This window comes from Pseudopipra pipra, chromosome 12, assembly GCF_036250125.1.
Source record: "Pseudopipra pipra isolate bDixPip1 chromosome 12, bDixPip1.hap1, whole genome shotgun sequence".
Taxonomy (NCBI): Eukaryota; Metazoa; Chordata; class Aves; order Passeriformes; family Pipridae; genus Pseudopipra; species Pseudopipra pipra.
Window position 1 is genome coordinate 3,332,155 of NC_087560.1, and position 17,775 is coordinate 3,349,929.

Genomic DNA, 17,775 nt, shown 5'->3' on the forward strand with positions numbered 1-17,775 from the left:
TATACTACAAGCCAATCCTTTCACAGTAGAAAAATTTTTATTTCGTGCTTTTGATAAAAATTTTTCTTTTTACATTTTTGAGACTCATTAAATATAAAACACAGTACAGCAGAAGCAAGTAAAAAGAAGCTAGAAGATGTAATGGATTGGATTTAGCATTTCATGTATTCTAAATTTTCGCTTTTGATTAAATTCATTATCCACAGTTATATGGTGGAAATAACAACAGTTACAAACTTTATGCATAAAACCGAAACATTTAATTGTGAAAGTTCCTTCAGTCAAAACTCAGTCCAGAGGTATAATCAATAATTAACATTTTCATGCTAAGCAAAGTTTTAAAACACGTGTTACCTGGAAGGCAGGCAGGTCAAGAACAGCAAAGCTATTGAAGAAACGTAAACTCTGAATGGCAACCTGGACTGTGTTGGTGGCATAGCTGTCTTTGGGACTGGCTGTGTTTGGATCTGCAATTGTCCCGTGGAAAAGAACACAGTACAGCATATGCAAGACTCCAACCAGATCCGTAGCCTGAAGAACTGCCGTTAGTCCTGTGGGGTCCTGGCGTGTGTTGTCAAAAATGTTCCAAGACCTGCCAAAAAACATCGAGCCGGCTGAGGAGGAACTTGCCCGGGATACAGCACGTGTTAGAAAAGCAGTAAACTGGTAACAACGAAAAAAACCAATGGCTAATGTGTCAAGAAACCACAGCACTTCCAGAAAATACTTTCAGTAATTAGGGCAGCATCTCACACTCTCTAATTGCAGTGCTACTGTGTTGTTCAACATCTTTCTTCACATCCTGGGGCTTGTGCTCCAAACCAGCGCGAGAACAAAGATCTGACAGCTCTGAAGTTGGAAGCCTGGGGGCACTTTGGGAGCACTTTAGGGGCTCCAGGCAAGCCCTGTCTCAGGTCAGTAGCCTACACTCACCTTTCTTGCTTGCAGTAGCAGCCAGGAGCGTGGGGGAACTCCCTGGAGCCCCTCAGTGCCGCAGTGACGGGCTGCAGGCACTGGAACAAACTGCCTACCTACGGAGCGAAGTTTCTGGGAACAGATGACCTTAATCAAATAGCTCTGCAGGAATGAAGTAGCTGTGCATTAAGAAAACACACCACTTCTTATTTCAGTCAGATGCTGTTATGGGAGAGTGCACAGGGCAGCAAAACACAACTAAGCATGAAACGCTCGAGACAAACCAGCACAGCTCGTGCACGTGGGAACTGGGTTTCTTTGCCACCTTTTGGGTATGCACATCAAATAATGGGGAAGGCTTTTGGTTATCTAGGGTATCAGCACAGACAGGCAAATAACCCAGGATGCCCTTTCCATTCTCACACCCAAACTTTAAAAAGCACTTAACATAACCCCTCCATGATTTGTACTACTTTAGTTTTTTCACATTATTAATAATCCAAAAGATGATGCAGGACAATGACTACTAAGGAAGACTCAGATTGTCTCTACCCTGGAGGCTAAATAACGTGTGGGAGTAAGGCAAGTACAAAATAAAGCCCAAAAATAATTCAGCAAGTTTCATATACTCAGAGTTCTAATTCAAACCCATCACGTAAATTACCCAAACTTACACAAACTTCACTTTGGAAACACATTTAGTTGATACTGGTAATCAAAGGAAACACTAAAATATTAAGATACAGTGAACAGTAACACTGAAAATATGCTACATCAAAATCTGGCCCTTATCTCATCTGCTATGTCTCCATCTTAAAAAAAAACCAAACAAAAAAAAACAAAGAAAAGGAAAAGAAAAAAAAGAAGGAAGTGTCAATATCGAAGATATTATTCTTTTTTATAATTAAAGGAAAACATGACAGGTGATAAGAGAAAATATTATAAAAACCCAAATGAACGAGGATATTTTTCTCTTTTATAACAAATAAAAGCAAAGGAAATGGGAAAGTAGTGGAAACTAGAACCACTTTCTGAAATAACCTGCAAAAGTGAAGACCAGACACGCAGAGGCTTCAGAATATTCCTGTTGACCAGAACCAGTAAAGAGCTTTCCCTTGACTAGAACAGATCTAAATAATCTCTTCTGTATCTGTATCAGAAGCACCTTGCACCCCTCTGTTACAGACACTGCTCTGGCTCCAGTGACATTTCCAACACAGCTCCCAGGCAGGCTGACTATTCCTGCTTTTTACAATACAGACACTTGTCTTCAGCAGAGCAACCAACCCACGAACTCAGCAACTACCAACTTTTGGCAACCACCACCTCGTTCTGTTGTTTTCACTTTTTCTAGTGAAGCAAATAAAGTAGGTAAGAAAGCACTACCTCCCCCAACCCAAAGTCTGTTCACGAGAATTTCTGTTTGTAACAGCACACCCTCGCTTCCTTGGACTGAAGGGAAAACAGGCAGAGCAGGGTAATGAACCTGCCTTCTCCATGTCCCAGAGGAGCCCTGAGCCCAGGGGAATACAACAGGACGGTATTTGGGTTGTACTCAACTTGCTCTACTGGCACCCCTCTGCTTCCATCACTGTCTGCTCATATCTTTACCTTCACAAAGCAGTTGCTCAGATGACTCACCTCTGCTTTTCACCAGTTGGATCACACGTGCAGGGAGTGATCTTACCTGAAATTGGCACTTATGGGTACAATTTCTTTCTGAGTTATTTCTATTTACAGTCTGTGAATGTTCAATGCTACTGAAAAAGCTTTTAAGCACAGTGTCCTCTGCTGCTAGCTCCAGGATCAATGCCCCAGTCCTACTCCTGAGATACCTGTGCTGTACAAAAACCACTCCAGACTGCAGAAGTAGTTCACAAGTCTCTGAAAGAAGCAATCAGATCTTTAGTGAAACACAGTAAGAACAAAAGAAACGTAGCTGTGTCTGTTTTCCGTAAGACATTAAGATTTACTCCATAAAGAATAAAAAGTGGAAAAAATACTAGAGTTCTAAGTGTGTTTGGGTGGGGCTACACTGCACAACAATTTATGGCATGGCTTTCCTCTTCCTACGCCTGGAATCCATGGCCAAAGTCTTCATTTTGAAGCTCTGTGGTCTTTAAGTGAGTGTGTGTGAATGGAGTCAGCAGAGACACTTCCTGAGCCATCACCTGGCCGTGCCAGCTGTGCCTTTAGGCAGATTCCTGCTGCACAGTTCCAAGCCCTGCTGGCACAGAACCTGGCTGCAGAGGCGGGGCCAGACGGGATGGCTGCAAAAGGAGGGAGAGCAAGAAGGTCTGGGACCACCATGGTTACAGCTTTGCTTTGTGTGTCTGTGGACTCCCCAGTACTCCTCACTTCAAAATACCTTCTGATGTCCAATGATTTATTTTGCAGGATGCAGTAGCCAAAATGTGCTAACCATCACTTAACTCCTCCTGAGTGACCAGAATGTTTATTGCCACAGGGATCACATGAGAGCACAGCTCATCTTGCCAACCAGTATTTCTTAATTTCAATCTTAGCTTTTTCGGCAGTACAAAACAGAAAAGAACACTCACAGTCAAATGATAACCCCAAATTAATTACTGCACATGATACCTCACAGAATTTTTTCTGACTATATGCAATGAGAAGATTGACCAATTTTACCAAAGGTTAAAGTCAGCTTGCTTTCAACTCTCACTCCATCATTATTTTTAAACAATTCCATATGAAAAAGCTTACATTGCTGGATGAAATCCTTTTACCATTTTTTGCTGCTCTGGAGCAGAGAATGAATCAAAATATACATAAAAAAGTCAACTGTAAAATAGCTCAAAATGCAAACATTATTTTTTTCACAGAAAAGACCAAAAATTTCAAAGTTATACCACAGGACAAAGCTGTTAAAAAGAAATTAAAAATCTCTCTGCTAGATCTGATGGAATGAACGAACTGCCAGAAACATTTACTTTTGATGTTGCCTGTATTATGGTTCATGTGTATATGAACAGGCCACTGGCTCCTGTTGGGGTTGAACTGTCAGTTACACCACCTTAAGCCTAAATGTTTACAATAAAAAGGTAAAAGATGATATTCATACTCACTGTGGGCTTTAAAGTATCTTTAAAAAATCTACACGAGATGTCGGAAAATAAAGCACAAACTTTTCCATTTGGTACTTTGAGTGATTTTGGTCAAGTCTGTACAACAGTGCATTTCACACATTTATCAGTCCACCTCAAAGGAAAGCCCAGTGAAAATTCAGTGCTGACTGACAGGACAGACTGAAGTAAAAACCCCTAAAAATCTTCACAACATAAGATGACAATGTCACGCCAGAAAACCGGGTTTTAGGTGACTGAAATTCAGAGAGGAGATTCCTGTAGCTGTGCTTCCTTTTAATTCTCCTGTTTAAAGAAGCTTTGTCTCTGTGTCTGTAACAGCTGCCAAAGTAAAATAGTCACTATGGACAAAAGCCCCTCAATTAATCCCTGAAGGGAAGCAAGATTACTGGATTTTTTACATTGGCTGATATAGCTGGGAAAACAGACAGGCTTTCAAACTTTACCAGTCTTTATATTTAACATAGAAAAACAGGCAAATATTTATATTATGGTCAAACAACCTGCAGGTTCTTAAAAAAAATAAAAAGTTTTAATGAAATGCAGGGAATTTTCATTATGGGTCACCATTATGATTTTCAGCTTTGGCCATCAAGGAGTCTCAGGAATTGGTACGGGGTTTACGACTCACAGAAAAGGTTTAAGAATTTAAAAACATGGATATATTCATCACATGAAAGAAAGATACTAAACAGTGGTACTTCATTGCTTAAAATACACCACTATTTATTAAAAACAGGAATTCAATACAGCTTGATGAGAAACAGCATACTCTGCAGAACAAGTATAAAACTACAATTTCTCCAGGCTTCAATAGGAGCAAACTGTTTATATCTGAAAATATATTGTTTTAAAAACTGACTGAGCTAACAAGCAGACAAGCCTCTCCAAGAGTATACATTGTAATGTTTGTATATTTGAAATATATACTCCTGATTAAAAACATGGAGCAAAATGGCAACACGAGTTTTCAACAGGCTTAGAATATAATCTGTTGGGGTTTTTTATTGTTAGGGTTTAAAAACTATCATCGGTACTTTTTGCTTTTAAATGATTGTATTTAGAAAGAGATGTCAAAATAAAGAGGCAAAATAATAATAAAAAAAGAAAAAAAAGCATTTAGCACCTATCAGACCCTGTTACAATTCACACCGTCAAGGTAGGGATTGCACTGCTGCGTAAAAGTGAGGATGTGAAACCTTTTAGTAATTTCAGGAACAAGTTTTATGTACTTTAGTACTTGCTGGAGCTGCTGTCCCCTGGAAGTGGTGAGAAGCACAACCAAGGTTCAGACAGACTTGCATCTGATTCGCCATCCAGCAGCCAAAACAGACATTATCTTAATTACTGTAATAAAACCGAAACCAGACCAGCCTCCTTCCTTGCGTATCTGTGAAACAACACTCATGGTTTCCCAGGATCAAACCCTGAATGCAAAGCTTTCTGCCATTGCATCTTGTAATCCACAACTGAGTTAGCTGTTGACACAGGTTTATATATATTCCACACTGGTTTGAGATAACATAGAGCAGTAACAATTTAGTTACTGCACTGCTCCCACATTCTATTTTCCCAGATTAACAAGGGAGCTTGCAGACATTTCTTACATCAAGAAAACAGCAAAATTTTTAAACAGCTGATGTCCCAAGAAACTACATAATTTGAGGGACTATTATTTGCAATATTCTCCTTATGCACAACTCACTTTCCTCCTTGCCATGTGTGTTATTGCTCTCCACTGTCCCGCTCTTAGGAAGAACGTTCTGCCTTAGTGATTTACCCTTACACTACTGCTGATAATTTCCTCCTGCTCTTTGCATTAACTCTGTGGTCAGTATGAATTTATTCACTCATACTAATGGGCAAAAGTGAAATAAGGCACTGACTATAGTCCTCCATAGAGTAACAACTAAACTTCTAGGACAGGAATCTTAGTTCCAGAGAATTACAGGGGAAAAAGGCATCTAGACTTGATGAACGCTGGGAAAGACAGGAAAAGACAGGAACATAAGCAAAATCCTTGCTATGCTGACGAAGGACTTGCCATATAGATTTTTACCTAAGTCTTCACTCCTGATTTTAGGGAAAGCTGAGCTAGGGCAGCATGGCCATACCTTTATTAATGCTCCTTGCATTCCATGCCTGCTCATTGTTTTCTGTCCTGTGGGTACAAGCCAAGCACATTTCATATGTGTACTCAGGACTCAAGGGCCCAAAATAGGCTTTGTATCTCTCATATTTACATTAATACACTCTGGAAAACAGGGCTATCATCCTGAACGTTGCTACTGGACATCTGGAATTGGACACAAATTGCAAGAGATTTATATGGCCATATAAACCACTGTTATGCTGTATATAGTCTATTTAATATTTTGCTTTATTTCAGGTTAATAAAAATGTCTCTGTTGTCAATTCTGGCTACTGTTACTCTTAGGGGTGAGCAAACAACAGTTAAGCACTATTATGGACACAATTTTCAAGCCTAAGTATCAAATGTCAGGTTTATCTCCTGCTCGGCAGAGAGAGAGCTCAGTATTCAGACATGCTGCATTTTACCATCTCTCACTGCATACAATAAGGGACAACACCCTGTTTTCAGCTCTCATACAACTTTTTTTTTTACTCATCAGGGAGAAAGGAGCTCTCACTTCCACTGATAGCAATGGATGCAATATAGCATCAGAAATATGGGATTTCCAGTTGGAGGTCTCAAGTCACCCTCAGTGACTCTCACTGTGTAACAGAAGAGGGCACAGAAATTACAAAATGAGATTAAATGTGGTTACAAGTTCTTAAGGTTTTCAACAAATGATCTCTCATATGTATTACACTGTTTGAAAACTGTGCTTTTACATCCATAGCAAAACTTCAATTACAAGAATCAATCGAGCATTTATTAGCCAGTATCAAAAATTATCATTTGAGAAATAAGATCAATATCAAAGTTAAATCTTTTTAAAATATCTTGATCAGTAATGAAAAGAAATTCCCTCTCTTATACTAAGATATGTTTATAACAAATGTGCAGAATGGATTCCCTTATTTCAATAACATTTTATGATTTTAAAATTGAGAATCCTCCAATTTATGTTTCTACATTAGTAAGACTTTCTTTATTGTGTCTAACTCTATGATTTTGGATGGGTTTTTTCCCTACAAGTTTACCACAGTAATAAAAGTCTCTTCACTCATGTCTTAAAATTTTATCATCTACATTATATCAACCATAGATCTCATTTAACACTTAATGTTGATTTATATATATATATATGAAACAATTGAGGCTATTCTCTAATAATCATTATTGTTGTGACACCTTCCTTGATGTAGAGGTAGGTGCAGGGAGGTACTTGACTAAGATCTCTTCCCTGCCTCTCTCTTCCCTGCCTATAGAATTGTTTCCTTGAAGTAACTGCCCAAATAAACACTGGGTATCAATTGGTTTAGAAATATTCAGCTAAATTTGGGAGTTTTATGAAATGTTCTTGGGAGGAACACAGGAAAGTCGAGATTGACAGCTCTTCCTGCATCAGAGCTCCAGAAACAGCCCAACCTACTTTGTACTCACAGGACAGGATCTTTTAATTGTTTAAAACTAGAGTTTGAGTGTTTAACTCCTGGCCCTCTGGGGATATCACAGATTACAGTTGCAGTAAAGTTTCTAACAACCTGGTGGGGTCTGAAAGCAAAGGAGCAGGATCCCACAGCCATTTCCAGCTCATAAAGACTTTCATTGTTGCACTGGGCTGGTTTAAGCCCTGAGGTTGTCCTGGTCCCCCACCCAACATGAACTGTCCTGTGCCAGCTTCCCACTCTGCCACTCAGTGGTGCTTCCTGCTGAGATCTGCCCAAGTACAGACAGCACTCTATAAAAGCACTCTAATGCATTTCATATGGAATGACAACCTTTTATATGACAAATAACAGCCTCAAAATGTTCTATCAGAAAAAATAAATTAATTTATTACCATTACCATTACCATTACCATTGAGGAGCATACAGAAGTTTCCAACTGGGAACCATCATACACCAAAAGAGCCATCCAAAATTGCTCTTGCAACAGTGGTGAAAGCCTGCCATTATTCTGCCAAAACTTCTTCTCTTTCTACAGTGTCACAGCACTGGTAATACCTACTGGGCTTTCTCCTCCCAGTAACAACTTCAGACATTTGATGACCAGAGGGGTTGGTCACTGTGACCTACAGAGGGGTGTAATACTGCAGGCTGGTTTGGTGCTCAAGGAGGTATCAACTGAGCTGGAGAAGAAGAAATGCTGCATTGCCTCCTACCACCATTTACCAGCAATGAAAGAGGACCTGTACTTCTCACAGAGGGGCTGTCTTTGGTACTGCAGATCAGGTATCACACATGATGTATTACTGTAGCGTGACATATGTAAGAATTCAATAAATTTGAGCTCTTCTTCTGCCACCTTAATCTGTGTTTGGCAATACCTTTTTCCATTTAAATCACCCTGAATACTGAGGACTTCTGTAAAGCGACAGAATTACACTCTGCATTCACTGCTTAAATGAGAGTGGGCTCAGGTGATGAAAGACATTTGATTTAAACTGCCCTTCTAATCAGTTACACCAAAGCTTTTGATCTGAAAGACAACAGTTTTGAAATCTCCAACTTCATTCCTCTCATTTCTTTTCATGCTCAAATGAACAATCCAACCTGGAAAGGGAGAACAATCAGCTGTTATATGCAGGTAGTAAGATCGGATACTTCTTGGTGTAACTGGGAAGAAAAACACTCAACTCTCCAAAATTATTCTGCTGCTACAAAGAACAGATGTTCTTGAAGGAAGTACTCGAGCAGTGCTGTACTATTTTGGGGTGCAGAGATCTCTAATGTTTGGGTGAAGTGTGTGTCTGCTCCAGAAATTGCAAATGCTGTATTACTCACTCCTGCAGCCAGAACTATTATTCCACTAACAGAAGAGTGATTTTTTTTTTATTATTTTATTTAGTGAGCATTTGACTTCTGGCAGCTCTCTCCTGGAATGTAAAATGCCAAGTTGGCAGCTTTCAGAAAGGGAAATTTCAGTAAGTTGGGATGGTCTCTTTGGGCTCATATTTCTTGCAGTCCTTTTTCCATGTGCCTGTGTCCTTGGGTTACCAGCAACAACTCTTACCTACAGCTTTGTTTCTTCTTTTATGTTTTATTAACTTTAGTTCTTCAACCCTAGCATTGTTTTACCCTTCAGGAATGCATTGTAAAGTTCTGTCAGCCTTGATTTTTCCTGAAATGCGTAAGAGTGACAGTGGTAGGTTCTAGTAGGTGCAGCCCAAAGCTCTGTAATTTTGACTCATACGAGTGTCAGGCTGTCCTACACTGTAGATCATAGAAGTCCAGACTTGGTGGGAGGCACATATCTCATGCACATTCCCTACAACCCTGGTTAGGTTACAACAACAAACATTTTGCATTAGAAAATTCCCTGACAAAGGTAGTAATACTTTTCTTTGTAGAAAACAGAATTTCCTTACTGACAGCGGTATTTTAAAGAACAAGAGCTGCTCTAGAGACAAATCAATTAAGAGTTGATTTTTGCTGATAATAAAATACCTCTTGAAGTCCTTAGGATTGGACACTTAAAACTATCAGTGATAAAACCCTGTCTAAGGATGAGCAAAGGAGATAAAGTTTCTAATTCTGATCAATGACTTACAAGACTCAAACCACGGCGCAGGCAACTAATTCCAACTCACCGGTGAGCGGGTGAGCAGAGTGACTCTCCTGCATTGTTTCTTTCCCAGTTATTTCTCTGTAGTCCCACAGCAGAACAGTTGTGTCTGACAGCCCCATCAGGACACTCCCTTCCCCAAACTGCTGCTGAGCAGGACGTTATTGCTGACAGAGCCAGAGCACCCACCTTCCATTGACAGCGAAACACAGCTGGCACATCCCGTGCAGCACGGCCGTGGCATTCTGGAGAAAACTTGCTATTTTGGGATTCTCATCAACAGGGCCTTGAACAGAGAGGAAACAGCAACACAGCTTGTCTACCAATCCTATGTTCACCACGTAACTAGAAACAGAGGAAAAATTGTATTAAAAAACCAGCTGCACACCAGTTTTGGTAACTTTGCAAAAGAAGACATTTTTGCTTCTCTGCTATCAAACCACATGAAATGCAGGTTGTGATTACTTTAATACTCTTCCTGAAAGGGTTCAGTAAACCAATTCTAATTACAAGAACTTCAAATCTGACTCTGTGTGACTATCAGTAGTTTTTGCTAAGAGGTATGTCTGTTGCAGGATAATTTGTATTATACTGTACAACAAAGATGAGTGTAAATGTTTATTTTACCATACTGCTAGAAAGACAATGGAATTTTGCCATAGTTAAATGATTTATAATAATCTTGATAGCTCTGCAACAGCACAATTTCTTTTTAGCATGAAGAGATAAACTTTGTAGAACACACTAATTCAAGAAGACAGTGATGTTACCCAGATAGCATTTTATTGCAATACGTATATCATAGCAACTACTGCCCAGTTGTTGGGTTTTTTCCCTCATAAATATATATGTAACAGCTCAGGGACTAATAGAATATGTAGGTAACAACCTCCTACCATCAGTATAGAAGGATCAGGATCAAAAAACCTCCTCAGGAGCTCAATCAAACTCAATGCAGAGAAAACCATGCTAGTAACTTCTTTTTTTTTTTTTTTAACTGAAGACTCATCTTTGGTTTTTATTACCAGGGTAGATCAGATCACCATTGCTGATCATCAGATCTGCTGAAGTTTCTTCTTTGAATTCCAACAGATTGGAAACCTATGCCAAAAAATTTGCTCCTTGCCCTTGTACCAAGATCTCTCTGTCCACACCAGGTTCTCTCATACTTTGATCATTATAACTCCACTTAAACTGTGCACACAGATACATTTTTTTCCATGTCACTTTGTTAAACATCCAGCTGCTCAGACTTCAGTCCATCTCAACCACCATATTCGGCTGACTTAGGTGAGATCAACTCTCTGTAGGGACACAAAGGTCCCACTGCAACCACCTCCTTTTTTTTTCACCTCTAATTTTCTTTGTATCTTATCAAGTGGGAGAAACCTCTTGTCAAAATCAGAAGCACTGCTGTTTTATCCTGTGCCTCCACCTGACTTAAGACACGGGGAAGTGACTGCCTTCAGACATCATCAGATGATCCACTCTTTTTACACTGATTACCTCTGCTGAACCTGTTACTAATATTCCTCTGTCCTACCAGCTGCTCTGTCTGCTTGCTCCTCAAGTCCATTTGTTAGAGATGGCCTCTCAGAACAATGGCTTCTTGAGAAGGGAACACTGTTGGCCCTATGTTTCCATAATGTCCAGATGACTCTGACTTGACTAAGCAGGGAACATTATTAAATAATGTTGACCCCAGTAAATAAAGACTACTGATCACATAATGCTTCTCTCACAGATGTTGTACAAGTATTTATTAAAAATACCTGTTACTTCACAACATGTCTCACAGTCTGATTTTGTAAAAACAGGAGGGTTTAAGATTATGGAAGAAAACCTCTTGCTTTTCAGACAGTCTAGTTGCTCAAAGGCTGATTTCTCTTCAGGGCTAGAAGACAGACCTGCCAAAGTTCACCCTGCTGACACATAGCTTTTGGAAGCAGTGAAAGGAATTAAGAATAAAAATACACTAGATATAAAACAAAAGTCTAACTAAAGCATGAAAGACTTTAAAGCTGCTGAAGTACAGCAGTTAAAAACATTTAAAGATGCATGAAGGTTATTAATTGCACACTTGTTGTGCAGGTAAATTTGTCTGTTCTATTTAATAACATGAAAGGTTACCAGCATTAGGTTTCTTGCAGATTTTGATCTCAGCAATCCACCTGATTGGACAGGTGATAAGCAAGTTCTCCTGTATTAGCAGAATAATTCCAGGAACAGAGCTGGGTGTTAGATACATCACAGTCACAGAGAAATGCTGAGTGCTGGAAATAGCTCCAAGAAACAGGAGGGGAGAGGAAGAACTAAATAAAATACAGCTAATACTAATAGATGATGACTCACAAAAACCATTCCCACCAATATTCTCTTCCCTAAGAACATCTCTGCAGTTTGACTGACACTGCAAACCCTGCCCATGGCCCCCTCCCTTCACCCCCACACCTGGGCACAAAGCAGCTCCTGGCAGAGAGGAAATGGATGGGAGCTTTCAGTCTGCTGGGACTATTCCTCACTGGCACCCGGAGACAGTAAGATGCATGGAGCACTCCCTTCCTTGAGGAATTGAGCATCCAGACAAATGGAATGTCAAAGCTCTCTAATCTATTGCCTCCATCTCCCAGTCATTCTACCCATAGTGGCATAGTTGAAATAATTTGGCTACCCTTTTGATACCCAGACAGCACGTGGATAATTGGTGTTTATGCATCGGGCCCAGCAGCCCCAAAGAGAAAAAAAAATAAAATTTCAACGTTCCTCTTTCTTCCCCCATCTCCCTAAAACTCTCACTTAATCAGCTCCCCAGGACATACGATACCATGACCTGGAGGTGAAAGATTCTCATTAATGACAGAATTTGTCTGTTTTTGACTAGTTTAAAATGCCCTCTCTCTTCTTTTCCTAATTGCACTATTACCTTGTCATCATGCCTTTCATTCCCCATTTATAACCAGATCCCCTAAAGTGCCTCAGGTGAGGGACTTGGTTGGATTCTCATGTCTCTCCTTATCTCAGGGGTATGTCTGTGCTTGGCCCACTCAGTGTCAGGTGTCTGCTCAGCACAGACCTCCCACCCTCCCATTCATAAGTGGGCAGAACACAACATCCTGAAATTTCACACTCTATCAAAACCTGTTTGGGGAGAAGGCACGTTACATGAGAACAATAACGTTTCAGAGGTCACTGGTATCTATGACAACTATTTGTTTTGCTTTCCTCCTCCAGCTGTCCTCTTTGTCTCCATCAGCATCATTCCAGACTTTGAGAAGTGTGATGATGCTCACTGAGACATGCTTTCAGTAGCATAGAACCAGAATCTCATTCTTCCAGAGGGCTGAGGACACATTGATAACTATTTATACAATAATTTATTGACAACTGCTTATGTCATTCAGTAGTGAAACTACACACTTTTTGCAAGTCTAATATACTGTTGGATATATATCAATTTTATATATATAAAATATGTATTAATTATATATATACACTCATATCTTCAGGTTCAGCTATTAAAATGCAGCTACATTATAAGATCAGATTATAGGAATGTCTGGCTGATCCTTATAATAGGAGGGATATATTTTATGCCAAGCTTATATGAATGAATGTAGATATGAAAGACCACACGGGCAATGGGCAAACAGGGCTGGCACAGAGAACTGAGAGAAAATAATGAAAATATGGGAACTGACTCCCATGTAATTGGAGAGGAAACTGATGGAAAGGACACAAAAAACCAAGTCCAAAATTAGAAGATTCTTGGTTTTCTGTATTTCTGTGTCTGCGATTTTTTTGAAGAACACTTTTGATTGGGAAAATAGCATTTCAACAGTCTTTCTGACTACACACACAAACGACTATTACTGAGTTAAGAGTTAAAGCAGTTTGTTCCTTTCTTAAATCAACGCAATTTTCTTTCTCTGTGGTAAAGAATGCTTAGAGAAGTTTCATTATCTTTTTTTAAACCTGATTAGGTCTTGGACTCTGCTGTTGAAGGCTTCCACTTGTGAGGATTTACTTTTCACTTCCTGTAATATCTTCAGTGCAGTAGAGTGGTTGTTTCCATCTGGGAAGCTGGAGATTAGACATCTGAAAATCATAGCAGTTACCCTCAGAAGTCCTGTTGTTAAACCTTCAAATACCTGCTTATTTACACTTCTGCCTGCAGTAGCATTATGGTCATCTGGAACACTAACCTAAGTAAAGAGAAAAAAAAAGACAAACAACTAGAATTCAAAAAAAAAATAACCAAAGTTTGTAGAGAAACATTTAGAAATTTGCATAGGAGCACTAACATTCCAGCAGTGCTGACAGACACTGAAGCATTTCAGGTACAAGAAAAGGCAATGCAGGTAATCCAAGCTGGGACACAATAAAACAAGTCAAAAGAAGCATCAGAAAACTGAAGGAAGACTTATAGAAGCAGAGTATATCATTAGTGTGATTGTGTTCTTATGCATAAAACATCACCCACTGACCAGTGCACTTGTCCCTCAGAGGTCAGTCACTTGTCAATCATGTCAGAAGCACAACCTCCAGCTCCTCTCTGAGCAGACCTCAGAGGAATCCCATTTTTCTAAGCCATTAACTAGAGCCCACTCCTAAAAGAGTGAAGTTGAGCTGCACAACATGTAAATCTGAAGACAGATCTATGTACAGGATACAGACCTGGAAGGAAATCATCCTGCAGAGTATAATTTTTTAAAAATTAATTACATTTTTTCATTTCTGCAGTTGAAGATGGTTTAACCTGCCCTGTTCTGATCCAACAGTAAGTGAAGTGTGTGTGGAAGCTCTGCAGTGTTACAGGCACAGCACTGGCAGTGCAGATGCACCATCAGGACTTGGGGCTCCTGGCACATCTCCAGTGCCTGGTGCTGCTGGTTCCACACACCAACACCCCTCTGTGGAGCTACTGACAGCCAGAGGCTTCCCACACTGTCATCAGGGATCAAAACTGGCTGAAATCTTACTTCCATTCCAGGTTAAAATCATTTTATACTCAGTATATGCAAGCAAGGGCAGAGAAAACCAGTCCTCCCTGTATAGGTATCAGGAGGGATTTGGTAACACTTGGTGACAAAGAACAACATGCACATTTCTTTATTATTCATTAGCTCTGAGCCTTGTGCTGCTACTTAAAACTCATTGTAATGGTCTGTTTCTGGTGCCAAGCCAAGAGAGCAAGTGAGAAGTCTTTAGCTGCTTATTCAAGTTCAATAGGAAAAATAATCCCATGTTGCTCCAGTAACTTTTGTTGACTGCAATAATTCAAGCCTAATGATTCCAACTGCCCACTGAAACAGATGGATTAAGCTTTGCAACGTGTAAATCAATTTAAATGTGGCAACTTTGTACTAGGAACACTAACTTAAAAACTGCTAACAAACGCTACTCACTGCTTTTTCACCCCAGGTAAAAAAATTATATATGTTATTTCTTTAATGATTTAATAATATTTTGCAGTAGGGGCTTCCATTTGCTGTAATGAACAGTTCTGTAAGCAGATAATGTCTATTTTTGTCTTCTAGTTCAATGTACATATGAGAATTTTATTTTCCAAGTATATAGCCCATACCTATAAAATTCATGCTTTAAAAGTAAAACTCTTCTTTCTAGTTTGTAAAATAAATAGATCTGACACTTAATAGAATCATTTGTTGCAGAGCTCATTTTTCACATTCAATTTTTGGGGAAAATGTATGCATTTGTTAATATAAAGTGATAAAAAGCGTGGGGTTTTTTATACTGTGTATGTCAGAGAAGACATAGAAGGAAATACTGTTTTACAGAAAATGGGTAAGTTTGAACTTAATTCCTTTTACATTTTCCTTTTATACTAACTCAAATAAGTGACAAAAGATCAGCTCTTTTACTGAAGAAGTAATTAATGGGACAGTGTGAAAGTGTGCTGAGATTTATGTTCAAAATTAATTGGTTTGCTCCCAGAAGCAAAATTAATTGGGGTGCTTGCTTGTTGATTATTATATCAAGCAAGGGGTAGGAAATCTTAAGATTTAATAGTGTAATCATGACAGCTTTCAAGCTCTGGTTTCTTTGTGATGATTTCACAAGGAGTTGATGATATTCAGAGAAACTGTGTGTTGAAAATGGGCTTTGGATGAGTAAATGTTCAAACATTCCATAAATCTGAGGTTTAATAGGTTAAGTGACACAAATCTACAGATGTGATTACACAAACTGATTTGCTGATAACTGGTATAAAACATTTTCAAATCACAAAGGAAAATCAGGAAAAATGTCTAATTATTTGATACATCCAACATCTCAATGTAACTTGTACCCAGTTACTATTTTAGCTGTTATGATGACTGGCTATGTCAGGCTCAACCAGGACTCTGCTTACTTTAAGTCAGTTCTTGAATCAGAACACACTGATGAGACCACACTGTCAGCTCTGGCACAGTCTCCATATAACTGTGAGTTATTCCTCAGAGAATTCCCCTCGTGGAGGGATTCCCAGGCTTGTGCAGAGCTGCCATAAGCTCTTCAGCTCTGCCCAGCATCTCGGGCTTAATCCTCTAAGATGCTGCACAATATGGCCCCAATCCAGTAAAGCACTTAGGCACACATTTAATATAGCTGAAAATGTTACTCCCTTCTGACTCATGTCACCAAAATACCTCTGCACATCAAAGTAGTTTTCTGTGCTAACGAAAAACACCAAACATTTCCCAATTAGCGACGTAGAGCTCTGCCACTGGCAACTCACTGATGTTTTTATCTTGTAAAAAAGCACAGCCCTTCACAGCCACGAAGAATTTTAAATACACAGTTCCTAAACCTAAATGGACCGACTTGAAACCTTCTGAAGCACCTAATTTTGCTTTATTTGGTCACTTGCTTTGTACCCTTCTCCCGTTAGCAGCGGTGATTTTGTGCTTTTTGCACGTGTAGTCATCGGGTTTGCTCAAAAACACTCTGAAAAATGTCTACTTTTAAACCAGCATGATTAAGATGTCAGATTTTCTATGTAGTACCTGGTGAACTAAAGAAATGGAAAAGGCCCAGGAAGTGCATGGGCTTAGGATGGTGCAGGTGAAGGTTCCACTTTTTAAACTCCCTACCCCCAAACACTTCAGCAGGTCATAACTTCCTTCTGCTCCAGTCCTGTTTTCAGGATTTACTGCCCTCCACATGGTCTTGTTATTGGGGCCTAAGGGAACTGTCAGTGCCACACTATGGAGACAGATGTAATTCCAAAATGGACCAGAACAGCAGAGAGGCACAGACGTGCCCTGGATTTCACAATTCTTGCCACCATCAGTGCAAACATGGACCTGCCTTTTTTGATGCAGTACAGATGATTAAAAAACCTGACCACAAATAAACTGCAATGGGATGGGTACTGTCATTCTGAAATACCCCAATTAAAAGGCAGCAAATTCCAGTGAAGAAACTGAGGAGAAAAATTACTTCCCTGTGCCTAGATAGCCAGATTAACTTAAACCCACTAAGATTTCATAGGCCATTTACCTTCAATATAGTCCAGATTTAAGCACTGTATTTTGGAGAAGAAAAAACTAACAAGCAACTCACATTTGATTTCTACATTTGTTTGATTGCCACTTAAATTGCAATGTTTGTTGCACATGCTTTTACATCCACTAATGATGTTTTATTTAGAATTTTCAGATATTCTGCATTTAAAGATTGCCTCAAAAAATAATCACACTGATCTGTCATGATATCATACAGAGAGGTATGGTTTTTATATATGGCTTTTCAGATATCTTCTGGAAAGTACATGATAGCTGTCACTTGACTGGAAATAAAACCTCCATACTAACAAACAGGCACTACAACGCTTACAGCTCTATTAATTACTTGGCTTTGTCACTGTGAAATCTTCCCAAATACAAAATCAGAAAAGTTCCCATTATTTTGCAACTGTCTTCTGGGTACAGGAGACAAAGAGGAGCAGAGACAGCAGTCTGTAAATAAATGAAGCTACACCCCGAGCACAGGACTTGTATGAATGTAGGTGGGAAGGTTTGATCCATTAATCATGGAAATCAGGAAACACCAGT

At 39.4% G+C, this 17,775-nt stretch overlaps 1 protein-coding gene across 3 annotated transcripts in view; it reads right to left on the minus strand.

The window, feature by feature from the left end:
• SCAPER (S-phase cyclin A associated protein in the ER) overlaps nucleotides 1–17,775 on the minus strand; it is a 141,925-nt gene that overhangs the window by 22,725 nt on the left and 101,425 nt on the right. For all 3 annotated transcript variants that reach the window (XM_064668442.1, XM_064668440.1, XM_064668441.1), the window contains exons 26-28: nucleotides 13,691–13,920; nucleotides 9,908–10,063; nucleotides 355–592 (exon numbers count right to left, since the gene is read on the minus strand). In XM_064668442.1, the coding sequence (XP_064524512.1) occupies nucleotides 355–592; nucleotides 9,908–10,063; nucleotides 13,691–13,920 (624 nt within the window). The remainder of the gene's footprint in view (nucleotides 1–354; nucleotides 593–9,907; nucleotides 10,064–13,690; nucleotides 13,921–17,775) is intronic.